The following is a 27950-nucleotide window of genomic DNA, read 5'->3' as shown; positions in this document are numbered from 1 at the left end:
ACTATACAAACTCACCTTAATCCCGTTTCCGCGCCGTCTGGTGGCAATGGAGAACTGCTCTCTTCTGAGCAGGTCTCCTGGGGCTGAACGACGCAAGCAGCGCGATGACTTGATCGCGCTGCTTGCCTCTATGAAAGGGACTGATTGGCAGGGCAGAATGACTTTCCCTGTCAATCAGCGCCTTTCAACGACGCAAGCGGCGCAAAGTATCGCGCCGCTTCACTCGTAGAAAGACGCTGAATGGCCGGGCATGGAACGTGCCCTGCCATTCACTGCTTCTAATTGTACCTGTGTCCTATAGATGCAGGTACAATTACATACCTCACAACTTTCAAGTATCACAAAGAGGGACAATTTTTTTTATTTTAAGCCACGCCTCTAATCCCACCCAATCCCATCCATACACATCCGATTCAGCCCACACAGTATCATGCTCCCATGGTGGCAGCTAGAGGGCATTATACTGTGTAGGGGCAGCTATTTGGTATTATACTGTGTGGGAGACACAGTATAATACCAAATAGCTGCCCCTACACAGTATAATGCCCTCTAGCTGCCACCATACAGTATAATGCCCCCATAGCTGCCTCCATACTGTATAATGCCCGCCTTAGCTGACCTTATACAGTATAATACCCCCAAAGCTGCCCCTAGTGCCAGTGCCCATATATAAAGTGTCAATGCCCTCTCAATAGTCCCACAGTGCCCATGTAGATAGAGCACCTATATAGTGCCACAGTTTTCATGTTAATGGTGCCACCACCCTGTAGATAGCGCTACCCCCGCTCTGTAGATAGCATCATTTGGACTCCCTCTAGGAGTGGAATCCCCAGCTAGAGCATAGGCCAGGGATTCCAATCCTAGAGGGAAGGAGGAACAGCTGACTTCAATGTCTATATATGGACAGTGACCTCAGGGGTTTTCTCTAGGAGCGGAATCCCCGGCCAGATCATCGGCACCGGGGATTCAGCTCAAGGAGTAGCCACTAATTCTGAAGCAGGGAACTATCAGCTCCCTGCTTCAGAATTAGTTCAGAGCGGAGAGAGCTCCTCCGCTCGCCGAAGACTCCCCGGATACAGCGCTACTTTAAGCGCTGTGCTCGGGGAAGCCCTTGACGGTACTATCTATATATGGACAGTGTCGTCAGTGGTTAATACTTGAGCGAAATCCCCTTTGGGGATTAATAAAATGTGTAAAAGAATTAAAGTTATTAGTAGTGAGAATTTTTTAAAGTTAAAAAAACAAAAACCACCTTTTCCCATTTTTCTTCTAAAGTAATGTAAAAAAAAAATGAACAAAATTGGTATCGCTACATACCATTATTTAATTCGCACGGTGAACACCTTACAAAAATGTAATGAAACCGCCAAAATCGCTGGTTTTTTTTTTCGTCACCTTAGATCTAAAAAAAAAATGTAATACAACTTTTTAATCACTTTTTATGTACCAAAAAATGGTACCAATAAAAACTACAGCTCCTCCCGCAAGAAATAAGCCCTCACACCGCACTATTGATGGAAAAATAAAAACGTTATGGCTCTTGGAAGGCGGGGAGTGAAAATCTAAAATAAGAAAGAAAAAAATGGATCAGTCCTGAAAGGGTTAATTCATTTCTAATGAAAAAAATGTATGACCACATATGGGGTATTTCCGTACTCGGGAGAAATTGCTTTATAAAAAATGGTTGTTTTTTTCCTCCTTTATCCCTTGTGAAAATGAGAAAATGCAACTTTTTATGGAAAAAAATTTGATATTAATTTTCGCGCCCTAATTCTAATAAACTCTGCAAAAGACCTGTGGGGTCTAAATGCTCACTATACCCCTACAAAAATTCATTGAAGGTTTTTCCAAAATGGGGTCACTTTTGGTGGGTTTCCGCTGTTTTGGTCCCTCCAGTGCATTGCAAATGCGACATTGCACCGAAAACCATTCCAGCAAAATCAGAAATCCAAATGGCGCTCCTTCCCTTCTGAGCCCTGCTGTGGGTCCAAACAGCAGTTTATTACCACATATTGGGTATTGTCGTAATCGGGAGACATTGCTTTACAAATGTTGGGGTGCATTTTCTTCGTTATTCCTTGTAAATATAAAAAATTTCTATGTTGTTTCAGAAAAAAAGTAGATTTACATTTTTACAGACTAATTCCAATATATTTAATGAAAAACCTGTATAGTCAAAATGCTAACTATACCCCTAGATAAATTCCTTGAGAGGTGTAGTTTCCAAAATGTGGTAACTTTTGGGGGTGTTTCCACGGTTTTAGTCCCTCTAGGGCGTTTGAAAATGCGACATGGCACCGAAAACCATTCCAGCAAAATCAGAAATCCAAAATCCAAATGGCGCTCCTTCCCTTCTGAGCCCTGCTGTGGGTCCAAACAGCAGTTTATTACCACATATGGGGTATTGTTGTAATCAGGAGACATTGCTTTACAAATGTTGGGGTGCATTTTCTTCGTTATTCCTTGTAAATATTAAAAATGGCTATGTTGTTTCAGAAAAAAAGTCGATTTTAATTTTTACAGACTAATTCCAATATATTTAGTGAAAAACCTGTGTGGTCAAAATGCTAACTATACCCCTAGATAAATACCTTAAGGGGTCTATTTTTCGAAATGGGGTTGTTTATGGGGAGTTTCTATCATTCTGGCAGCTCAAAGCCTCTCCAAATGTACATTGGGGCCTAAAACATTTTCAAGCAAAATATGAGTCCTGAAAGCCTCCGGGTGCTTCCTTCCTTTTGGGCCCTGCCTTGTGTCCAGGCAATGCATAAGGGCCACAATGTGGGTATTTTTGAAAACAGGAGAAACAGGGTGATAGATTTTGTGGTGTGTTTCTTCATTTTCATGTTCGCTTTACAAAGAAATCGGTCTTCAAACTGATACTTTTATGAAAAAAGTGAAATATTTTTTTTTTTCAACAGTTATGCATTAAATTTAGCAAAAAACTGTTGGGTCAAAATACTTACTATACCCCTAAATAAATACCTTAAGGGGTCTAGTTTTCTAAATGGGGTAGTTTATGGGGAGTTACTATCGTTCTGGCAGCTCAAATCCTCTCAAAATGTACAGTGGGGCCTAAAACATTTTCAAGCTAAATATGAGTCCTGAAAGCCTCCGGGTGCTTCCTTCCTTTTGGGCCCTGCCGTGTGTCCAGGCAACGCATTAGGGCCACAATGTGGGTATTTTTGAAAACAGGAGAAACAGGGTGATAGATTTTGTGGTGTTTTTATTCATTCTTATGGTCGCTTTACAAAGAAATCGGTCTTCAAACTGATACTTTTATGGAAAAAAGTGAAATTATTTTTTTTTCAAAACTGTGGGGTCAAAATACTTACTATACCCCTAGATAAATACCTTAAGGGGTCTAGTTTTCTAAATGGGGTCATTTGTGGGAGTTTCCATTATTCTGAGACCTATGAGCCTCTGAAAACCTGGCTTGGGGCATGTACTTCAAAATTTATAAAATTATTATTCAATTTGTAAGTCCTCCAAATTTTTTTCAAAAGTGCTGCCAAAATAGAGTAAAGAGATGGAAATATATATTTAATTAAAAAAATTGTACAGTATGTGTGTACATATGTGACATATTGCAGTTAAATAAAGGTAAAAATGGTAATTTTTACAAAATTTCTTCCATTTTTCTATGTTTTAATTAATTTCCGCAAATTGTATCAGTCTACTTTTACCACTAAAATAAAGTACAACATGTGACGAAAAAACAATGTCAGAATTACTTGGATATTCAAAACTTTCACAGAGTTATTCTCTGATAAACTCAGACATAACAGATTTGACAAATCTGACTTGGTCATTAAGATCCAAACTAGCTTGGTCATTAAGGGGTTTAACTATAATATTGAATGGGATCAGCAGTTATACATATTGGCATGCATTAGAGATGTATTCATAGCAATTATACCCCCATGACAGAAGGACCTGAATTTTGTTTCCCCTTACGTGCCCTTTCCATGACCATTGGGCCAATTTCTCACCCCCTTGCAATTAAGTCAGCTTTTCTGGAGGAGAGTCCTGCACAGGTTCTGACCACACAATAGCATAGGGGATGGTATTAACCAGGGCTGGGCTACCACTCTCCAACAGTCCCAAATCAGCCACATTGTCTGCTTCGATGGTATGTAAACCTTTTGGGTATACAATTAGTATTTCACAAAAAAAGGCATTACATGTTTGCAATAAGAATTCCCTTAAGAAAAAAGAAATAAGAAAAAGCAGACTTTCTTTATGAGTACACGCAGCCTGAGGAATGACATATTGAATAGTTGCCTTTAGGCACACGCACACAAATTGATTGTGTCGGATTCTAAGACAGACATTTCTTCGTATTGTGATTTTCCTAGTCTTTTCAAAGAAAGTAGGCTACTAGTAGATGTTTTCCCGGTTGCTGATTCACTGGTATGGTCTGCTGGCAGCGGTCTTTTTAGAACCACTACTTTGCTTACAATTACTTATTTTTGCATTCAAAGATGTGGTTTGTAATACAAAGTACCAAATTTATCAAGCTTTGTTGCATTATTTGTGTGAAAATCAGGTCCTCAACAGCAAATCTCAGAGCTCATAGTACATATGTATTCATTGCATGAACTCTCATAGTTCATAGTCTCATAGGTTGGCTATATACATTAGATAAATGTTAGCAAAACCCACCTATGGCTAATTGATCGGCCAACAATCTAATGTAAATGAGGCAGCAGGCCCGTACCCCTGATATCTGGTTCTGAACATACTTAATGCTTTGTGCCCCCTGAAAGTGCAAGTCTATGTGATTAGTCAGAAAAAACAACTTTCAACAGACAGCTATTTTACGTGTATGGCCAATGTTGCTGTCTGATAGCAGATATCTATTTTCTGCATTGTTATGCAAGTATTACCATAACGACAGCGCCCCAGTAAGTACGATTTACCTGTTATTAAATGCTGTGGATCTCCTATACAATTTTTTCCCGGGACTCCCATGCAAGTGTGGCTATATATATGTGTAAGATCTTTAGGATCGATTGAGTTTTGATTTTATATATTATTAATTATCATACAGTATAAAAAATTGTCCACCACATAACTAGCTGTCATCTAGTTGTGTGGTGAACAATGTTTTATAAGTCTGAATACATGGGCATTATTGAATGCAGGAAAACGGGGTCATGCAAGTCAACTTCTTGGTAGAGAGATGGGCTTGCTGGATAAATGATCCAATCTGAAGTTAAGGTGACATCTAAAAAATCTCTCCTGCTGAAACATAAGCTTCTGAGGCGGCAAACCATTTTTTTTTTTTGTTATTGGCTTTTTAACTCACACGGTACCATCAGAAGTCTAAGGCTATGTTCACACGGGGTATTTTGCAGGAGGAATACCTGCCTCAAAATTCAGTTTGGAAGTTTGAGGCAGATATTCCTCTCCCTGCACGCCGATTTTCGCGCCGTTTTTCACCCGCGGCCATTGAGCATAAAACAGCGCGAAATACGCTTTCTCTGCCTCCCATTGAAGTCAATGGGAGGTCAGAGGCGGAAGTGCCCGAAGATAGGGCATGTCGCTTCTTTTTCCCACGAGGCAGTTTTTGACGAGTTTTGCGACGCGGTTTCCGCGTCAAAAAACTCGGCAAAATACTCCGTGTGAACATAGCCTTAGGGTATGTTCACACGCTAAAGTAAAAACAGCTGTAAAATACTGAGCTGTTTTCAAAGGAAAAAAGCCTCTGATTTGCAGACGTTTTTTTATGCATCAAGCGTTTTTTGATGCATTTTTAAGGAAGTTTTTGGAGCTGTCTTTCTTTTGAGACAATGAAAAATGGCTCCAAAAACGGCTCAAGAAGTAACATGCTTTACGGGGCCTTTTTTATGCGCCGTTTTTACAAATGGCCACCAAAAAAAACCGCCCCTGTGGGAACGAAACTGCATTTTTCCCATTAAAATCAATGGGCAGATGTTTGGAGGCGTTCAGCCTCCGTTTTTTAAGCCATTTTTTGGGGCATTTACGGCCCGAAAAAATGCTGAAAATAGGCTGTGTGAACATACCCTAAGGCCTAGTTCAGGAATTTTGAGGCAGATTTTGACCTGCCGGCAGAACACTTGCCGCGTCTTGCGCCGCGTTTTTCGGCCACAGCCATTGAGTGCCGAGGGCAAAAACCGGTGTGAAAAATGCTTTCTCTGCTTCCCATTGATGTCGATGGCAGGTCAGAGACGGAAACGCCTGAAGGAAGGACATGACGCTTGTTTTTTTAAATCAATGGGAGGCGATTTCGGACATTTTTTGGCACGATTTCAAACGCGGCTTCCGCGTCAAAAACAGCGCCAAAAAACTCTGTGTGAACTCCCCCTAACTTTGTTATTTAGCAATTTATTAATTTACTTACAAATATTTTTTTTTTTTACATTGCATTACTTGATGGTGATATTATGGCTATTTAAACTAATGCAAACTTCTTACTATTGTGCATGCTAGAGATGCAACATATCCTACCGTTGGTTTCTGTATGTGTTGTATGCTTCTTAACCCAGCTTATAATTTGATGAATTGATGACATCAAATTGGCAGACTATAAAGGTTAATGTGGAAAAATACTATAGAAAGTATTTATTTCCCTCTTTATATGTAAGGGAGTGGCTGAAAATGAGAGGCTTATGTGCTTAATATACAGATATACAACTCACGCCCCCTTTCAAAAAATTAAAAAAATGTGGAAAATTGTAGCCCACTACCCCTACCCAGATCTCTGTTATGCTGAGTTAAAACAGGGCGGATACGCTGCGTAAAAGCAGGCATCGTATCCACCCTGTGCGCCGCAGGGAATTCCGGGCGAAAAAGCGCATCAAACTGTGGTGCAGTTCGCTGCGGAAAACTGCAGTACTTAGCCGGCCTGCTAGTAGGCCGGCCTCCTGGGATGACGTTTCATCCCAGGAGACTGCTGCAGCCTGTGATTAGCTGCAGTGGCGGTCACATGGGATGAAGCGTCATCCCAGGAAGCCGACCCTCTGACATCATCCAGGCCGGCCTCCTGTGATGATGTTTCATCCCAAGTGACTGCAGCTACAGCCTGTGATTGGCTACAGCAGTCACATGAGATGAAACGTCATCTTAGGAGGCCACGGTGGAGGGAGGAACAGACTTCTGGGTAAGTGTGAGATTTTTATTTCTGAGTTGCGGTTCTTTGCGGCGAAATCGCTGCGAACCCACCGCAAAAAAAAAACAACAACTGCTATTTGTTGCGGGATTTACTTTCCTATTGAATTCAATAAGGAAAATCTGCACCAAATAAGCAGTGTTTACGCAAATACAATTGACATGCTGTGGAATAAAACTGCACCGCAGGTCAATTTCTGAGCGTTTTTTCCGCTAAGTATATACGCAGCGTGTGGATGAGATTTGTTTTATCTCATCCACTTTGCTGCTACTGTATTTGCTGCAGATTTTCCGCAACGAATTCCGCTGCAGAAAAAAACGCTGTATTTACGCAACGTGTGAACTGACCCTTACTGCTAACGTTTTCATGCATAACGCCTGCCCCAACTGTTATCCTAGTCATGAACTGAATGGGTGTAAAGGATGAGGTGTGAAGCCATGATGCCCACAGACATGGGGTTAGGGTATGTTATAGATTTCTGGGAGTCTGTGACGGATACTTCTCGTTCTACTTGTCCTGCACACTGGCCGGGTAACACCAAGTCACTCAGATGTTAGACCAGACCAAGAAGGTAATATACGCAAAGGAAGGAACTTCTTCATTTGTTCTACCAGACTTTTTTCAGATTACATTTACATATTGTACTAGTCCACCTTTGTATGATGATGATGGAGCCTTCAAATGTCTCACTGGTTCATTTTGTTTCCTCTTTTATGTTAAAAAGCTACAAATTGGTAATTTGTGGTTATAACCCTGGGTGAGCCTACGCTCACACCTCTCTAGGCCATTAATGTTTGATTGGTGGGGGTCAACCCCAGGACCCTACTGATCATCAGAATGAAGGGACCACAGCCCCTTCATTGTTTATCTAAGCACAGTGGTTCATCCGTAGGTGTGGCTGGGCCCGGTATTGCAGTTCAGTCTCATTCAAGTGATAGATCTCAGTGGCGGTATGAATAATTGAATAAATCTTATTGTATACCCCTTTCATTATTACTAAGGCAATGTAAGACTTGACAATGATTGTGTAAAGAGTTCACGTATCTCTGGTAACTTATTTGTCATTGCGTCTTTGTCCTTTGTAGTACAATAATATTTTCTAAATGATTAATATACTTTATGTCACCATTTCCATGGTACCTATTGTTTTACATTGGAATAAAGCTGCGTTTACAGCAATGCCTGACAGCTCACAGCATGGAATGAAAAATGAATTTAAGATATAAATAATTATATATAAAATAATCAGCTTTTCAAAGATGAAAACATCCGCTCAAACCTTTCCTCTTTAGCATCTGCCGCTGAAGTGATAAGGGAAGCTTAAAGGGAACCTGTCACCAGCATTTCACCTATTGAACTCTCCTCACCCCTCGCTGGCCACTGCTGTCAACAGTTCATTGCCGTTATCCCCTCTAGTAAACTCCTCTGACCGTAAATAACGGTCTTCAAATATTTTGCGCCTTTTATGGAAATAAATCGTCAGTCTCGTTCATTTCTCTTCTTATGCCCGCCCACCGCCGAAAACTGGCCCGCCCTGAATGCCAAAATCTCATCTGTCATGTATGGTCCGACACCCTTCCCTGCTTTGTCCTGGCCTCAAATCTAGTTGCTGCGCATGCGCCACTATGGTGTCCTGTTTTGCGCGCCCACCAAAACAGGACATCGATGTGCAAGCGTTGGATTTCGTGTGTGCTGGGGGGAGGTGAAGAGCTGTCAATCAAAAGTAAGGAGGCCGGGTTAACTTGGAAAGGCCTGAGGAATGAAGGTATGACTTTTTTCAACTGAAGATATGACTCTTTTATACTCACGGGAACACTAAAACTGAATACTAAAGGTACAGAGCCAACTTAGAAGACAATTATAGGTTACATAAAAATTATTTTTCACCCACTTCCACCAGGTATTGCTGATTTAATAGGTAAAATGCTGGTGACAGGTTCCCTTTAATAACTCTCTGTTTGAAGAATTTACACCCGCAATTTATATTTTCAGAAATATCTTATTAATACCACACAGAGGTGGATTAATAGAATCATGGGCCTCAACATTTTTAGAAAGTGTGGGTACCCTTGACCCAGGAATTTTTAAGGCAGTCCGGACATAGTTAAAAAAGAAATTTTATATTTTTTATATATACTCATGTAATAGTATAAAAATGACAATATGATGTTTGCCTATTGTAAGAGTTTGTCCAGGGCTAGGGGTTTTAAGCTAACTGGAACCTGGTGGGGACTCGAACAATTAAACACTACAATATACCTGCATTTAAAAAAAAAAACTCTTAGCGCCGCAGGAGAAATGCTGAAGTAACCTCAGATCCTTCAGCAATATACCATAACATTACAGGATGGAAATACCCCTTTAATTGCTGCCAGGACTCATAGTTAAAGCCTGGGAGTCTTGCTTCCCCTGCCCACACAGAATGATTGTGTTAGTATTTCTACTGGTTCAGAAAGGTGAAGGCATTATATGGGGTGATCTAGGAAAGTAAAGGGGTTAAAAGTCCACTAAAAAAATTCAAGCATTCATTCTAGCTGCTAGTTGTTGAACTGGCTCCTGAAGTCTACAGTAATTTGTCCAGGTAAGGGTTAATGGGTATATTATAGAGATATTTTGTATTGAAATTCAAACTTTATCATCTATGTACCTTTTAGTTTGCTCTACTTGACTCATCATAATATTAGGGCAACAAGATCCAGATCCAGATCCTGTAGAATGGTCTTGAGTGGACTGCTATGGCTTTAAACACTAGGGTTTCTGCTTGTCTGTACTAGGTACTTGCTAATTTAGTTGTGTGGGGACAGCAGCTGAGAGTATGAGGATGTATAATGGTGGAGGATGGGGCTGGATGGTGGAAAATAAAGGAGGAAAGTCACAAAGAACGATAGCACGAGTTAGGGTATGTGCACACGTAAACTGCATTTACGTCTGAAATTACGGAGCTGTTTTCAGGAGAAAACAGCTCCGTAATTTCAGACGTAATTGCTCGTCCTCGCATTTTGTGAGGCGTCATTGACGGCCGTAATTTAGAGCTGTTCTTCATTGAATTCAATGAAAACGGCTCAAATTATGTCCAAAAAAGGGTCCTGCACTTCTTTAATGAGGCAGTCATTTTACACGTCAGCTGTCAAACGACGACGCGTAAATTACAGGTCGTCGGCACAGTACGTCGGCAAACCCATTAAAATGAATGGGCAGATGTTTGCCGACGTATTGGAGCCGTATATTCAGGCGTAAATCGAGGCATAATACGCCTCGTTTACGCCTGAAAATAGGTCGTGTGAACCCAGCCTTAGAGTGCCGAACATGCAAACTTAACTGGCACTTTCAAATATATACAATATCCACCGGCGATGATCGTACACACGGCCATACATAATATTTAATTCTTCCTACTCTGGGAAGCACAACTTAGTTAATGTATTTACAATTCTTCTCACAGATGAGAGTCACAGACATAGTTACATCGCAGGTGGGCAAGATGGCTAACTTGTTTTTGTGACCATCAGACACAGGGCCTAAGGCACTCTTCCTTGATACAAGAGTCATCTGCTTGAGCCTAGTAGGCCTTATGATGATGGCTGCTACTGTGTATTTCGGGCCTAGTGGCCCTTGAGTTGGTGGCTGTTGGCTGCTTTGTAAAAAGGTTCTATAAGCCTCCACAAGAACTTGTCACACTGCTGCTTTCCACTGCCAGTACACCTCTCACTGACTGTCTTGGGTCATGAACATGGCTTGGCGGTCTAACTGCCATTTTATACTAATATCGTTGACCCCAGGTTTGATGATGCACACACGCTCATCCATTAATCTGTAACAGAACTTCTCTAAAATTACATCCGGCCCGTACATCGCAGTGCCCAAATATTTAGATGAGAACAAGCCAAGCACCCAAACTTTATCAAAAACAGTCAAGAAACGCAACAGGATGCAACATGCACACAACATTTTTGGTGGCTGGATTAACTACCCTCTTCTCCAATGTAGCATATCATAGTATATCTTCTCCCATAATATGCCAGCCAGTGGACGGTATCACCACTGCACAAGTGCCACCTAGTGGAGGGATAAAGAAGACAGTAGCAACAACACAACTTAGCAGCACCAACAATGCTTTACTGGTGACGTATTTGCATTGCCATGAGGGGCTAGAAATACAATGACAACAGTAATTAGGGGTTTCCCATTTTAATTATGAGAATGCATTCCCCACATATTACAATGTCACTGCTACAATGTTACTATACACCACTCCTGGAGGCAGGGGGTGGATTTTACGACTCAAGACTTAGGAAAACCATCATATCGGCCGGTCTGTGTCTCCAAAGTTTATGCTACCAACGAGGATGCAAAACACTGCTCAGAAGGAGATCAGCATTTACTGTACCACCAATGAAAAGTAATGTAAGTGAGTTGAATTTGTACAGTTTCTCCTATGCAAGAGCATGGTGTGGAAAGTCAAAAGTGCTCAGGAACGACTGTCATCCAACAGGAAACTTCTTTATAAAACAAATTATAAAAAGATCAATTATTTCATGAGCCCCCATAAAGCCCTGGTCCCGTTACGGGCACACAGATAGACCTTATTTTCATCCAGCCCTGATACGACAGCCTGAGATGAGGAATGGCATGATGTGAAAGTTGATATTAAAATGTAATTGAATGCCAAATCATATTAAATAAGTACAGAATTTTTCCTTACACAATGAATAAGCTTTGTCCGATGAAATTTTAATACAGTATCTTTTAAAATGCTTATTTTACATTTGGTAATAGCAAGTATTCAACGTTTTTGTCCAACTTCTAAAGAAGACCTTTCCAGTAACTTTATATCTTAATAATACTATTCAAAGCCTGAAAATCCATCCCCAGTTAATCCAATTAAAGAAGCACTCCACGTGTACATTGGTGTTTGGGAGCCAGAATGAGGCTCCAATAGGAATGCATTGAGAGCCTGAGTTCCAGTTTCCAGAAAAGCACAGTAATTCCAGACAGGTCAGAGTGAAGATCACTTGGGCGGCGCTGGACCCAAAAACGACAAGATGCAGGGATTGGTAAATACTTCTGCACACAGCACCCTACTGAAACACCAATGTACAAATGGAGGGGGTAATAAAAGAAAAACGTGGAGTGCTTCTTGAAGTTGAGATGCGGGGAGTTGTTGGGTGGGGTCCTAACATTTACTTGTCCCGGTGTCAGCCTGGGACATGGGGGCGGTCAAGCTATTGTCACCAGTAATTTTCTTTTAAATTATGACTTCTTGACAGAACAACGCTTCAATATTGTGTGTCAGGTAAAGAATATCAACAGTAACAAAAGTGCCCACACCTTAAATATGTTACCAGTGGTGTTGAAGCTAGCTGTTGATGCAACCCATCCTGTATATACACTTTGGCAATGGAGTGGTCTGCCTCTATGGGTGATATGCCACAGGACACTACAACAAACGTGGCTCTCAAATTTAGCAGGGTGGGTTCACAGTTAGGGTATGTGCACACGATGAGAGGCTTTTACGGCTGAAATGACAGACTGTTTTCAGGAGAAAACAGCTGCCTCGTTTCAGCCGTAATTCCTCCTCCTCGCATTTTGCGAGGCTTGTCTGACAGCCGTAAATTTTGAGCTGTGCTTCATTGAGTTCAATGAAGTACGGCTGAAATTACGTCTGAAAGAAGTGTCCTGCACTTCTTTTGACGAGGCTGTATTTTTACGCGTCGTCGTTTGACAGCTGTCAAACGACGACGCGTAAATGACAGGTCGCCTGCACAGTACGTCGGCAAACCCATTCAAATGAATGGGCAGATGTTTACCGACGTATTGTAGCCCTACTTTCAGACGTAAAACGAGGCATAATATGCCTCGTTTACGTCTGAAAATAGGTCGTGTGAACCCAGCCTAATGGCTACAGACCTTCCTCTGCTCTGCAAAACATATGCTGACCAACCTGGAAAGAAATGCCTCTGCATGCTTTGGCACAGAATATGGAGGTAGAATCAATTAGTCAATTATTTCATCCCTTCTACTTTTTGCAGGAACCCAATAGGACATAGACGGACCTGTCAGAAGGAACTATAGAAAGGAGTACCTGAATTTTTCTGCTGTCAGCTCCCGGTCTAGTTTTATTTTTGTTAAATTTAGGGCAGAAGTTTAGGCACACTAGTATTAAGTGTATTTCAAACTCCCAAATCATCTGTGTGTTTCATAATCAGGTTTGGACTAGCCCACTAGAATACCAGAGGATTTTCCGGTGGGCCCCAAATGTCCAGCAGAAGATAGCCCTATTGGTTAGAGACTTTGGAGCCAATCACTTTCCAATAGGGTTTATTTCTTATGGGATGATTCATAAATAACCTATTAGACTATTATTGATGATATGTCATATGTGTGCAATGATAACAACAAAGAATACTATGAATACAGTATAATAAGCAAAAACATACACCACCCTATCAAATAACATTTCTAGTTTTTCTAGGTTGGAAAAAGATAGTCGTAACCTGAAAGGCTGTGATAGACAACTCCCTTTTATAAATCCTCCTTGCATCTCAAATAAAGACTGCAGTAAATCCATTAGAAACAAAGGAGAACTTGTTTATTTCCAAACTCCACATTCTACGTGTTCTTTTGACTTTTTTCATGTAGTTCCCAATGAAACTAGTGACGCTTAGACCCTATTTCTATTTATAATCTTGTAAAAAAAAAAAAAACATTCTAGTTTTTGACTTGCAGCCCCCTTGGTACTGAGGGCCACTAGTATTTGTCTTTCTTGAAAGGCATATTCTCAGCTTCAGGATCCTATTGAAAAGCTCTCGTATAGAGGAGAAAACCTATGGTTTTTGTTGTAGCTGTATGACAGATATGTGCATGCTTCCAGCTCTTACCCTCACGATCAATATTCACACACAAAAAAACATCTAAATTATGGTAATTACAATAGAATTCCTGGAACTTGCCGTCTGAGTCCCCCACTGTGATGTCTTCTTATATACACTTTAAGATCATTATGTAAAATAATGGGTTATGCTTTTTATATCTTTGAAAAATGGATGTATTTAGACTTTTCAAATCAATAAACACAAAAGAAAAGAGGGAGTTTTGGCCACTTTTATGTATACACATCACAGGGAATGTGACTGCATGGGGGAATATAACTTGATTGACAATATGAACCATGACCCTCCCAGAATACAATTTGTTTTCAAGTGCTGCTTGTTAACTGTGTTTCATATCCATTTGATTTTTCTTTTTTTCTTCTATTTTATTTGTTTGGTTCACTTTTATACGAAGATTTAATTTAAATAACTAACAACGATCATTAAAGAAATACCCGTTAATGGCTTACCCTTAGAAAGACTCCCGACACCACTGCTGATCAGCAACATGAAAGGGTTGTGACGCTCTAGTGACCACTGCATCCTCTTCATTGTTTGCCAAGACACCACATTGTGGCTGTGACTTGTACTGCAGCTAACCGCAACTCAGTCCCATTCAAGGACTTTATTAAAAATTATTTTTACTTTTTGAGATACAGCTGCTTTGTATCTTGTATACAGAGCAGCTGTATGTAGCGCTGAAACCTGTATCTGTCAGGTCCACGGGATTGACGGGTTCAGCGTCAGTGGGTCCTGCGTGTCTCTGACATGCAGGATCGAGCTGTTACCGATCACATCTAATTTCTACAACTGGGATGTTATCCATAACAGGTGGATCATGCGTGTCCCCCGCTAACACTGAACCCGTCAGTGCCACTGACCTGACGGATACAGGTTTCAGCGCAAGACACAGCTGCTCTGTATACAGGATACAAACAATCAGTATCTCAAAAAGTAAAAATAATTTTTAATAAAAAGTAATTAGAAAATTGCACCAATCACACTGATACACATTTTTATTTACAAAAAAAATAGCCTTGATAGACTTGATATAACTCAGTGGACCAACACCAGCAGATGACATGGCTCCCGAAATCATCACTGACTGGAAACTTCACACTGAACCGCAAGCAACTGGGATTGATGCCTCTTCACTCTTCCTCCAGACTCTGGGACCTTGATTTCCAAAAGAAATGCAAAATTTACTTCCATCTGAAAACAGGACTTTGGACCACTGAGCAACAGTGTTGGTCCACTGTTATATCAAGTCCAGAGTCAGTGCAGCGTCTACCAGGAAATTTTAGAGCACTTCATGCTTCCCTCTGCTGACAAGCTTTATGGGGATGCAGATCAGGGCAGAATGGAAGGAGTGCAAGATCAAAAAATGGAGGCTAGTGTAGGGTTAGTGACTGCCTCCCTTTTTGTTCTTGCACTCCTCCCATTCAGCCCTGGGTGATTTTAATTAGTTTAAAGAGGCTCTGTCACCAGATTTTGCAACCCCTATCTGCTATTGCAGCAGATAGGCGCTGCAATGTAGATTACAGTAACGTTTTTATTTTTAAAAAACGAGCATTTTTGGCCAAGTTATGACCATTTTTGTATTTATGCAAATGAGGCTTGCAAAAGTAAAAGTTAAAGTTTAAAGTAAAAGTCCAAGTGGGCGTGTATTATGTGCGTACATCGGGGCGTTTTTACTACTTTTACTAGTATCATCCACTTCTCTTCAGAACGCCCAGCTTCTGGCATTGCAGACACAGCGTGTTCTCGAGAGATCACGCTGTGTCGTCACTCACAGGTCCTGCATCGTTTCGGACAAGCGAGGACACATCGGCACCAGAGGCTACAGTTGATTCTGCAGCAGCATCGGCGTTTGCAGGTAAGTCGATGTAGCTACTTACCTAAAAACGCTGATGCTGCTGCAGAATCAACTGTAGCCTCTGGTGCCGATGTGGCCGACACGATGCAGGACCTGTGAGTGACGACACAGCGTGATCTCTCGAGAACACGGCTGTGTCTGCACTGCCAGAAGCTGGGTGTTCTGAAGAGAAGTGAACGATACTTCTCGTCAGAACGCCCAGCTAGTAAAAGTAGTAAAAACGCCCCGATGTACGCACATAATACACGCCCACTTGGACTTTTACTTTAAACACGCCCACTTGGACTTTTGCAAGCCTCATTTGCATAAATACAAAAATGGTCATAACTTGGCCAAAAATGCTCATTTTTGAAAAATAAAAACGTTACTGTAATCTACATTGCAGCGCCTATCTGCTGCAATAGCAGATAGGGGTTGCAAAATCTGGTGACAGAGCCTCTTTAATGCTGGTTCCTACCATCCCCAGAATATGTAGGTTTAGTCCCAGTTCTGGGTGTATGTGCAGCGTAGGTTACCACCTCATAGAGGTAGCCTTGTCGTGGCAGATGGGCTCACACAATTTGATCAAAATGTGCGCTAAGAACCTCCCTATTGTAAGTAGATTTAGCAGTAATGCATATTTATTTATATTTAGTGGCTTAAGTGGAATTAGTGTTCGTAGTGTGCTGTCGCCATTTTCTTGTGTGCTGTATAAATTTGCAGTCACAGGTGTTCTTGTACCTGTATACACGTTTTGTTTCATTTTGTTGGAATATGATGTTCAAACTTTTGTGTTGTTCAAGGAATACTCAATACATGAAAAGATATTTCCCATAATATCAACGATTTTTTTCCCATGGAAAATTGTTTGTATTGTGTGAAATATTGTGTTCTTGTGTTTCCCCTATTAATGGCAAAGAACAATTTTGAAGCATGAACGATAAGTGTTCCGACCAGCATTGCCGTTTTCCAGCAGTCACGACCAATAGTTTTTCCCCCCTAATAACAAGACTATTATACAGTAAAACGGCTGATAAAGTTGGAGAAGTGTGGATTCCAAATCTAGATGGACCATTAGGGAATGCCCAGACGTGGCGGAATTCTTCCGCAACTGTCCGCATCAATGCCGCACAGAATCTGCGTTGCAGATTCTGTTGCGGATCTGCCCAAAATGGGCATTAAATTGATGCGGACTAGCCGTTGCGTATTGAGGTGAAAGTGCTTCCCTTCTCTCTATCAGTGCAGGATAGAGAGAAGGGACAGTCCTTTCCCTACTGAAAGTAAAAGAATTTCATACTTACCGTCCGTTGTCTTGGTGACGCGTCCCTCTTTCGGCATCCAGCCCGCCCTCCCTGGATGACGCGGCAGTCCATGTGACCGCTGCAGCCTGTGATTGGCTGCAGCCGTCACTTAGACTGAAACGTCATCCTGGGAGGCCGGACTGGAGGAAGAAGCAGGGAGTTATCGGTAAGTATGAACTTCTATTTTTTTTTCAGGTTGATGTATATTGTGATCGGTAGTCACTGTCCAGGGTGCAGAAACAGTTACTGCCAATCACTTAACTCTTTCAGCACCCTGGACAGTGACTATTTACTGACGTCGCCTAGCAACGCTCCCGTAATTATGGGTGCACACACATAGTCACCCGTAATTATGGGTGCACACACGTAGTCACCCGTAATTACGGGAGCCCCATTGACTTCCTCAGTCTGGCTGTAGACCTAGAAATACATAGGTCCAGCCAGAATGAAGAAATGTCATGTTAAAAAACCAATACGCTCCGCAGCACACATAACATCTACATAACATCTGCGGACTTCATTGCAGAATTTTGAATCTCCATTGAAGTCAATGGAGAAATTCCGCAATGAGTCCGCAACCAGTCCGCCACACGTCCGCAACAACCATTGTATGCTGCGGACACCAAATTCCGCACCGCAGCCTATGCTCCACAGCGGAATTGTCCGCAACGTGCAAACGAACCTTACTAGAAAGCTGTGGAAGGCAATGGAGAAACGGGTCCGCTGCGGATTTCCGCTGCGGAGTGTCCGCAGCGGAATTCCAAAGCAATTCCGCCACTTCTGGCCATGCCCTTAGATCTTCCAAAATCATGCGGCTGTATGTGTTAATCTTCACAGACATCTTTTCTCTCTTAGTAATTTGTATTCACTGAGACAGTACCACTAGATTGAATTTAGGAGATCACTTCATACCGTTATAAAGTAAACTCAATGACGAGACAGTATTCAATAATCTCACATGCTCCCTCTAGTGGTGGCTGAAGGGAGACAGCATGTTATTTTTTTTAAATCTAAGTCTATGCAGGGGATTTGGTCCTCTGAATTAAAAAAAACAAAGCGCTGACCACTATAAAGGTATTGTAAAGGATCTGCCAGGCACAGCTTCGGGGTTAACTCCCAGAACTAATCAGTCAGCACCTGAGAATACATCCCTGAGACTGACTCCTGCTTCCACCATTCAGGCTGGCAGGCTTAGGAGTGGGAGAGCCTATCGTAACCTGGCCAGACTCAGCGTCTGGCCAGGTTACGATAGGCTCTCCCACTCCTAAGCCTGCCAGCCTGAATGGTGGAAGCAGGAGTCAGTCTCAGGGATGTATTCTCAGGTGCTGACTGATTAGTTCTGGGAGTTAACCACGAAGCTGTGCCTGGCAGATCCTTTACAGGTATATTATCCCTTTAATTGCCGGGCCTGAAAAGGCCTTTTATGACCAGCTATATTTTACTGTTTTTGCCTCTCTGACTTTCGGCAGCCATAACTTTTTCATTTTTTCATTGACGTGGCTGTATGAGGCCGTGTTTTATGTGGGAGAAATTATTTTAAAAAATTTGCACGGGGAGTATAGGACTGTTATGGCCTCCGGAGTATAATTCCTAGATTTACTGGTGGGAGGTCCGCTTCCTTCTTTCTGCTCCCTCTTTTTTCCTGCTTTTCTATACTTCTACTTTGTTCTCACTTGGGTTTTTATGCATGGCTGCTGGTTCAGGGTGTATAACTTATCTGACCCGTCAAGAGTGCTGCAGCAGAATGTCATGGTTTTGTACAGTATCTTTGGCATATATTGTAATTATAAATGCTGGCCTGCGAGCCGATGTCAGTGCTGTTTATGTTTGCACTTTCTTCTTGGTGTTTGAAAAATGGAAAATAAAAGAATTTATAAAAAAAAAAAAATTTCCCCTGTTTGGGGTTAGAAAAATTCACTGTGTAAGTTATATCATTTATTTTTATGCGGCGTGAATATAGGAAAATGCAATTCTCTGCATTGTTTTTTCTTTTTTTTTATCCTATTCACGTTCCACACGAAATAACCTGTTAAAGGGAAGGTGTCCTGAAATTTTTTTTATTTTTTTTTTATCATATTGCTTTTAATATGATATTAACATAAATTTTATTTATTTGTGTTCTCGTGTTCTACTTTTTACTTACTTTTACTTCTCTATGGGGGCTGCCATTTTTTTTCATCTCTGTATGTGTCGATTAACGACACATACAGAGATGGAATACGGCACATACAACCCCATAGAGAATGCGAACGGGAGCCGTTCCATTCTCTGCAGCGTACGCCGTCTGTGTGGGAACGGCGCATGCGCCTCTCCCACACAGACCAAAACGAAGCTCGTTCGCAGAGCGAAATCCGGAGCTATTTTCTTGTGGACCGGAAGCCGCTGCCGGACAGTAAGATGAAGACTTCCTGCCGCGGCTTCCGGCCATATGTTCAAGGAAGCGAAGACGCAAGGAATAGGAGAGGAGGCGGCGGCGGCAGGAGAAGGTAATTTATGTCCGGGTATGTGATGTGTGTATTATGTTCGTGTATGTTCATGTTATATTGTCGTCTGAGCACTATATCAAATCCTCCTACACTGTGCAGTCGCTCAGAAAATGGCGGCACACAGTGTAACAGGTTTGAAGATCCGAACCCCTCCATCTCCTGGCACTAGCCAGAATAAGGGAGGGGGGATTGTGTGAGGACACGAGAGAGTGTGTTTACCCCAAATTTGCAGCATAAAGCAATGAGGTTGCTTTACCACATTGACCATGCTGCAATTTTGGGAACTGCTCCCTCTAGTGCTCAGCGCATGGAAATGTTATAAATTGGAATCTAATTTATAATATTTCCTGACTTGTGAAAAAATTAAAAAAATTAAAACAACGTGTAATCACTTAAATAATAATTGTTTAACTAAAAAAAAAAAATTTCTACCGACACATTCTCTTTAAATACATTTTTCAGGTTATTACAGTCGTGCAGATACATGTGTCGGTTTTGTGTTTTTATGTAAAGTAGTGGCAATAAAATATATTTTATGCAAAATAATGACTTTTATTTGGGACTTTTTTATTTATTTATTTATTTTATTATTTTCCCATTGAGGGATAACGCTATTTATGTTTTACTTGTAATGTATTAGCATACTCCTGTATGCTAATACATTATACTATCTCACTTTGACACAGGCTGCTGTTAGGGCAGCACATACAACAACAAGCAAATTGAACAGACAGGCCTGGGGTCCTTTCTAGGTCCCATGGGCTGACTGCACAGGGATTCCCCGAAATACGATCACATCACCGGGTTTCCAGTGACGCAATAAAAGAGGGGAGTTCCCTTTGATCATGCCGCGGTCACGGACCTCAGCGATCAATGGGTTAAACAGCTGGGGTCAGAACGTCTTCCAATCCCAGCTGTATTTAGCAGGCTTCTCTAAGATCAGGAGTTGTAAGTTACAGCTCCTACTTAGGGGGGATTCAGACGAGCGCGATTTGCGCGCGTGCAGGCCGCGTATTTTCTGCGCATCACGCACAGCACTATAGAAGTCAATGAGGCAGTTCAAACAGTGCGTGATTCTTGCGCAGCGTTTGTTCGCTGCGTACTATACGCGACAGGTTCAAAAACTCTGCGTATTTCACGCATCACGCACCCATTGAAGTCAATGGGTGCGTGAAAATCACGCATCTCATACGCTGGCAGCAGCTGCGAACGCGCGTTTTTCACGCAGGACACGTTGTCTCAATGCAAATGAGTTTGAACTAACTAGTTGAAACCAGCAGAAAAGCAGGAAGTTGGTTAGACAGCAGGTTTTGCAAAAGAGGCCACACCGTTTGCAAAAGCACCACAAGCACCTTGCAGGCATGCCTCGGCAGATGGATGTTGGGAAGCTCATTAGGTTAGTTCAGGAGCGGCCGGAGGTCTGGAACACCCATGCGGAGTCGTACCATGACCGCACATTGAAGGAGGCAGCATGGGAGCAGATAGCAGAGGCGCTATTTGAGCAGGAGTGGGCCGACAGCCGCACCCGTGACCGGCTACAAATTGGTGAGTGGATATCTGTGTGTCGCCATTGATGTGTATAATGACATCCATATTGGATATTGCGTCCCTGCTGAATAATTGCCTGTCATTGCCAACGTTTCGGTTCAGTGCCATCTTTATATATAGTATCATCAACTTAGGCTTGTTCTTGTGTAGACGTGTGTTTAATAACACCAGTTTATACATGCACTGTCTGTGTGCGCACTCACATCTGCTGAGTTTAATCAATGATGTGTTCTTATTCATCATACAGTGGACGATGTAAAGAGACGGTGGCGCAGCTCGAGGGACCAGTTCCGTCGAGAACATGGATCCGGCGCCCGTAGCGGAGATGGTGGTCCCCAAAAACGGCGCTACATGTACTACGACCAGCTGTTGTTCCTGCGGGAAATAATGGACATGCGACCGTAAGTACTCGTTGTTGTCCCTTTGTGGCCACGTCACCCTCCAAACATGTTACATACCCCAAAACGCCTTTGTGTTTGCACATGACATTTGTTTCCTCAACTGACGTGTCCCCTATATTATAGAACTAGCGACACTCTGGATGCTTCAGAAGAGGAGGCACGGCCCCAGTGTAGCCAGGCGTCCCAATCCGCTGCTCCCCTGGTCGCCCTCACCCCGGAGGCCACTAGAGAGGATCCTGGTCCAGTCGCCTCAGCGCCTGAAGCAGGACAACCGGACCAAGTGGCACCTAGACAAGCAGCACCCCGCCGCAGACGTCCTGGTAACCCACCCGCAGCTGCACAGGTGGACGCCCGTGTTCTTGAGTACCTGCGCCGTGCAGCCGATGAGGACCAGCATGATTTTTTTTGCCGGAGCATGGCACCTTTGATGCGGCGGGTACCAGAGGATAGGTTGGTGCGGCTGCAAATAAATATGCTGTCGCTAATCGACTGTGCGACACCCCCGCTAAGTCCAGGCCGGTGCTTTACTTCTCTGGAGCACTGGCGTAGTGTATATATGCCCTCAGCGCGTGCCCATGTGCCAAGGCCCTCCCAACCTGCCCCCGTCTTCTCGCAGATGGCGCAATACCCTCCTGCCCCAAGATACCTCTCCCCTGCCCCAATGCCTGGGCCAGTCCATCACTTTCCTCAATACTCCATACCTGGGCCAAGTTTACAGGCTCACATGCAGCCTCAGGGTTACCACCCGCAGTATCAACCCCAATATGCTGTGCAGGAACAGGCTCCTCAGGGCCGGGGACAGCAGAGTGGTGCGGAACGGTCGGGTTACAGCTCGCCGACCCATGCCTATCAGAATCTTTAGGGGCTCTTTTTTTCTACCGACACATGTTAGAAATCGATGACATGCTAGGAATTTGTTGTATATGCATCATGTTGGTGCACTTTTTTGTTCGGGTATGTTTTCCCGCCTCTGTATTTATTTGGCTGATATGGCGAGTATGTGCCACAAACATGACTGCTACTAAAGTTCGATATTTTGAAGTTCTGTGTGGACAATCCTTTTGTTACCTTGCACACCTTTTCTACTGCCTCTACCGCTAGGAGGTGCTGTTGCCTTAGAGGTTGTGACGGTATTAGATTTCTCCACCACATCTTTGAGGTCTTCGTTGTTCGGAAGGGGTTTGGAATACCAGGAACTCAGCTGTAATTAGTATAGTTAGTGTTTGGCCAGAACTAACTTTACTCCCCCCGAAACGCTCACATACATATAGGCCAGGAAATACATAGTTTCCACAAGAGGATGTGATGTCCATGCATTCCTGCCGTCTAAAAAGGGTATTCCAAGCGCCTACCGAGCTTTAAGCTCGCAACCCACGTCAAGGGGCCTCAAGTTTTGCGAGTCCCTAACCCTCCCCCACACCCCCCCCCACCAAAAAAGGCCTTGAGGGATAAACAGACGTTCTCTCAAATAAGATTAACTTCACCACAACTCAAATGGCAGCGTTCTGGCAGGTTACTTCTCAAGCCTGCCTGGCAAAATACTCGGCAAATTGGTGGCGCACTCGCTGCCCACATGTCGGTGGCCGGCCAGGCCGAGCAGCCTGGCTCAGGCTGGTGGTGGGTGCAGATGTTCCCATATATTCCACATCATGAGCGGCATCATTGATGCGGGTAAAGTTGTGCAGCACAACACAGGCTTTGATCACGCATGTGACATTTGACGGCGACAATTGCATTGATGTCATCAGGACCCTCCACTTGCTGGTCATGATGCCAAAGGCACATTCCACGACTTTCCGTGCTCTGCATAGTCGCTGATTGAAAATGCGCCTACGGTTATCCATGCCCCTCCGCGCAAATGGCCGCATTACGTGTTTGCTGAGGGCAAAACCTTCATCTGCAACCATAACATAAGGAAGGGGTGGCCCGCTGGTGCCAGGGAGGATGCTAGGCTCGGGGACATCAAGTTGGTTGGACATTAGACGCTGTGCCATTCTAGATGAGCGAAAAATGCGTGCATCCGCCGAGCTGCCATAGGACCCGATGTCCACGATGGTAAAGCAGAAATTACAGTCCGACAAGGCAAGCAAAACTATTGAAAAATACTGCTTGTAATTGAAGTAGCGAGAGCCAGAGTGGGGCGGTTTCTGCACACGGATGTGCTTCCCATCGAGTGCACCAATACAGTTAGGAAATTGTGTGTCGCGTTCAAACTGCTGCGCTATGCGAAGCCAGTGTTGGGCCGTAGGCTGAGGGATCACGCTGCTCTTCAATCTCTGCCACAGGACCACACAGGTTGCTGGGACAATGCCGCAAATAGTGGAGACTCCAATTAGGAATTCAAAATGAAGGGCATGGTAGCTAATGCCGGTCGCCAAAAAACTACAGAAATTCATACAAGCAAAGCACAAAGAAAACATGTTAGTTTAGGACATTAAGGACATAAAATAAGGTGTAACCTGGCTCACAAAACTGCACATACCGTAACGTCAGAAGGAGACGCTCCTCGGGGGAAATACAGCGTCGCATGTTTGTGTTCTGATAGGTTATTCCAGGCCGAACCAGCTCCAGCAGCATATCAAAGGCATGCACAGACAGGCGGCAAAAGGCCCGAAATTTCTCAGGGTGACGACGGAGGTCAGCAAAGAGGATATGAAAATGCCCTTTAGAGGTGCGTTGGGCCACTATTGGGTGAACCCACATCCTACCTGATCTCCGCCGGTGTGGCCGTAGAGGGCTACCTCGTTGCCCAAACCTCCGGGATATCATCCATGCTAATAGCACACGGGCCAGAGAGCTAGGTGGCATCAATGCAGTCTGGCAGACAAACTTCACTAAAATACTGGTAGAAACAGTGGGTTGCATCCAAAGCACACAAATGAATTAACACAGGTGCACACATGAAGCAGGGGTATTGCATTAATGGCCCTTTTGAAGCCTGGCGTAAACAGAACAGCTGAGTGCGTTTTTTCCACGCGCGGGAAAAACGCATGTCTTACGCGCGTATTACACGCATACATCGTTCAAAAACGCATTGCCCACGCTGCTGACACGCTCGCAAAACGCTGCGTTGTTTGCGCGCGCAAAAACGCAACGTTCGTGTGAATCTCCCCTTAGAGGATGAGCGCTCATCAGCCTCTTCTACAGCAACGCCAAAAGACGTCATTAAGGGGTTAAGAAATGAATCATGACAAGATTTTGGACCTATATACAACAAGATGACAAAAGGTGGACATTCACTTTATGGAAACACAGAATCAATAATTTTTATATAAGTTTAAGGGCTTGTCTAAAAGTAACAGAATTGCTGCAGAAAATTTCTGCAGCAATTCCACAAAAACTAGCAGAATTTCTGCTGCGGAAAAACTGCACCATTTCCTGCATTTTTTACTGCAGAAAATGGTGTAGATTTTGCTGCGTTTTTCTCAATGTTGGGGGATGGCGACATCTCTTCTGAAAAACGCAGCAATTCAGTCCACTTTCTGCAGCAGGAATTGACTTGCTGCGGTACAAAAAATACGCACTGCAGGTGAATTTCAGTCGGAAATTTTACGCAGTGTGTGGATGAAATTTGTTACATCTCACCCACTTTGCTGCTACTGTGTTCTGCTGTGTATTTTCCGTCCGCAATTCCGTAAGGAAAATACGCAGCAATTCCGCTGCATGTGGACAAGCCCTCACTGTCTAGAACAGGTGTGTCAAACTGGGCCGGGTAAGTGGGCCACATTTAGAAAAAATGGGAAGTTGCCGGCATTACTTTCAAATTTGATACAATACAAAATTATTGTTAATCAATTAGTTATTTGAACTACTATAGCACTATTACTATAATAATAATAATATAATAATAATAATAATACTACATTACTATAATAATAACACTACATTACTATAATAATAATGCTACATTACTATAATAATAGCGCTAGATTTAAAATTTGAGAGATTTCTCCAAGTGCTTATTTCAACAATCCAGCTTTCCAGTTTAAGTGTCGCTAAATGCAGTCCGGCGGCTCAGTTGGCAGACACACGTCAAGATTGGGCAGCCCCTTTTTAGATAGTGCCACAGAGTCCTCTGTAGATAATGCCACAGAGTCCTCTGTAGATAATGCCACAGTGCCCTCTGTAGATAATGCCACAGTGTCCTCTGTAGATAATGCCACACTGCCCTCAGTAGTTACTGCCACAGTGCCCTCTGTAAATGCTGCCACACACCCACTTGTAGATAATGCCACAGTGTCCTCTGTAGATGCTGCCACAGTGCCCTCTGTAGATGCTGCCACAGTGCCCTCTGTAGATGCTGCCACAGTGCCCTCTGTAGATGCTGCCACAGTGCCCTCTGTAGATGCTGCCACAGTGCCCTCTGTAGATAATGCCACAGTGCCCTCTGTAGATAATGCCACAGTGTCCTCTGTAGATAATGCCACACTGCCCTCAGTAGTTACTGCCACAGTGCCCTCTGTAAATGCTGCCACACACCCACTTGTAGATAATGCCACAGTGTCCTCTGTAGATGCTGCCACAGTGCCCTCTGTAGATGCTGCCACAGTGCCTTCTGTAGATGCTGCCACAGTGCCCTCTGTAGATGCTGCCACAGTGCCCTCTGTAGATGCTGCCACAGTGCCCTCTGTAGATATTGCCACACTGCCCTCTGTAGATGCTGCCACAATGCCCTCTGTAGATGCTGCCACACTGCCCTCTGTAGATATTGCCACACTGCCCTCTGTAGATAATGCCACACTGCCCTCTGTAGATAGTGTCACACCCTGCCCTCTGTAGATAATGACACACACTGCCCTCTGTAGATAATGCCACACACTGCCCTCTGTAGATAGTGTCACACCCTACCCTCTGTAGATAATGCCACATACCGCCCTCTGTAGATAGTGTCACACACTGCCCTCTGTAGATAATGCCACACCCTGCCCTCTGTAGATAATGTCACACACTGCCCTCTGTAGATACTGCCACACACTGCCCTCTGTAGATACTGCCACACACTGCCCTCTGTAGATAATGCCACACACTGCCCTCTGTAGATAGTGCCACAGTGCCCTCTGTAGATAGTGCCACAGTGCCCTCTGTAGATACAGCCACACACTGCCCTCTGTAGATAATGCCACACACTGCCCTCTGTAGATAATGCCTCAGTGCCCTCTGTAGATAGTGTCACACACTGCCCTCTGTAGATAATGCCACACACTGCCCTCTGTAGATAGTGTCACAGTGCCCTCTGTAGATAATGCCACACACTGCCCTCTGTAGATAGTGCCACATTGCCCTCTGTAGATAGTGTCACACACTGCCCCCTGTAGATAATGCCTCAGTGCCCTCTGTAGATAGTGTCACACACTGCCCTCTGTAGATAATGCCACACACTGCCCTCTGTAGATAGTGTCACAGTGCCCTCTGTAGATAATGCCACACACTGCCCTCTGTAGATAGTGTCACAGTGGCCCTCTGTAGATACTGCCACACACTGCCCTCTGTAGATAGTGTCACAGTGCCCTCTGTAGTGCCACACTGCCCTCTGTAGATACTGCCACACACTGCCCTCTGTAGATAGTGCCACAAACCACTGTAGATCATCACCCCCCTATAGATAGTACCACATCCCCCCTATAGGAGTGGAATCCCAAACAAGAACATGCCGATCCACTGGCCTGGGATTACTTTGCTGTAGAATGGGCCCAACACACCCCACCCTGCTGACAGCGCCACACGCCCCCTCCATGTAGGTAGCTCCATTGAGACTCCCTCCTTGATCGGGGTGGGTAGCGCTGTCAAAAGTGGGGTGTGTGGGGCACTACTACAGGGGGTTTCCACTGCATGGGATTGTCGGGCCACTACTCACCAATGTGTTCGCAGTGTGGGAGGACTGACGTCGTGAAGGAGCGTTCCTCATTCTGACCGCTCTATCCTCTCCCCGCGGGCTCACCAATGCGTTCGCAGTGCAGGAAGACTGACGTCATGAAGGAGCGCTCCTCCTTCCGACCGCTCTATCCTCCCCCCGGGGGCTCACCAATGCGTTCGCTTCGCCAGAGGACTGACGTCATGAAGGAGCGATCCTCCTTCCAAATGCTCTCTCCTCTCCCCGCGTGCTTGAGACCCCTGGTCTAGAAGGAGCACACACTTGAAACCACTTTCGTGAATTTGGTTAGCTGAATAGTTCAGCCTGTGTTGTGAGATGCTTATAAAATAGCACCAACGATTTATACTGTTATCTTGTCAATTTATTACCAGCAATTTCAGGGTGGACTACGGGTACGGTCCCACGTAGAGGTGGCTCCATGCGTCCAAAACTACATATGGTGGCCAACGGCCCTGCAATTGTGCTGGTAATATCGGAGAAATC

At 43.7% G+C, this 27950-nt stretch overlaps 1 protein-coding gene across 1 annotated transcript; it reads left to right on the top strand.

Annotated features, from left to right (window-relative positions):
• Nucleotides 1-20892: 20892 nt before the first annotated feature.
• On the top strand, nucleotides 20893-22606 carry LOC142748215 (uncharacterized). Its single transcript, XM_075855331.1, has 3 exons — nucleotides 20893-21191; nucleotides 21442-21595; nucleotides 21719-22606. The coding sequence occupies exons 1-3, from the start codon at nucleotides 21008-21010 to the stop codon at nucleotides 22455-22457; spliced, it is 1077 nt and encodes a 358-aa protein (XP_075711446.1). The 5' UTR covers nucleotides 20893-21007; the 3' UTR covers nucleotides 22458-22606.
• Nucleotides 22607-27950: the final 5344 nt, after the last annotated feature.

This window comes from Rhinoderma darwinii, chromosome 3, assembly GCF_050947455.1.
Source record: "Rhinoderma darwinii isolate aRhiDar2 chromosome 3, aRhiDar2.hap1, whole genome shotgun sequence".
Taxonomy (NCBI): Eukaryota; Metazoa; Chordata; class Amphibia; order Anura; family Rhinodermatidae; genus Rhinoderma; species Rhinoderma darwinii.
This window is presented reverse-complemented; position numbering and strand designations above follow the sequence as displayed.

Bases quoted from the DNA above. Each gene is read 5' to 3' on its own strand.
- LOC142748215 (XM_075855331.1), top strand. From the start codon at position 21,008: ATGCCTCGGCAGATGGATGTTGGGAAGCTCATTAGGTTAGTTCAGGAG. The intron at 21,192-21,441 runs GTGAGTGGATAT...TTCATCATACAG, and splicing joins CCGTGACCGGCTACAAATTG to TGGACGATGTAAAGAGACGG. The intron at 21,596-21,718 runs GTAAGTACTCGT...CCTATATTATAG, and splicing joins GAAATAATGGACATGCGACC to AACTAGCGACACTCTGGATG.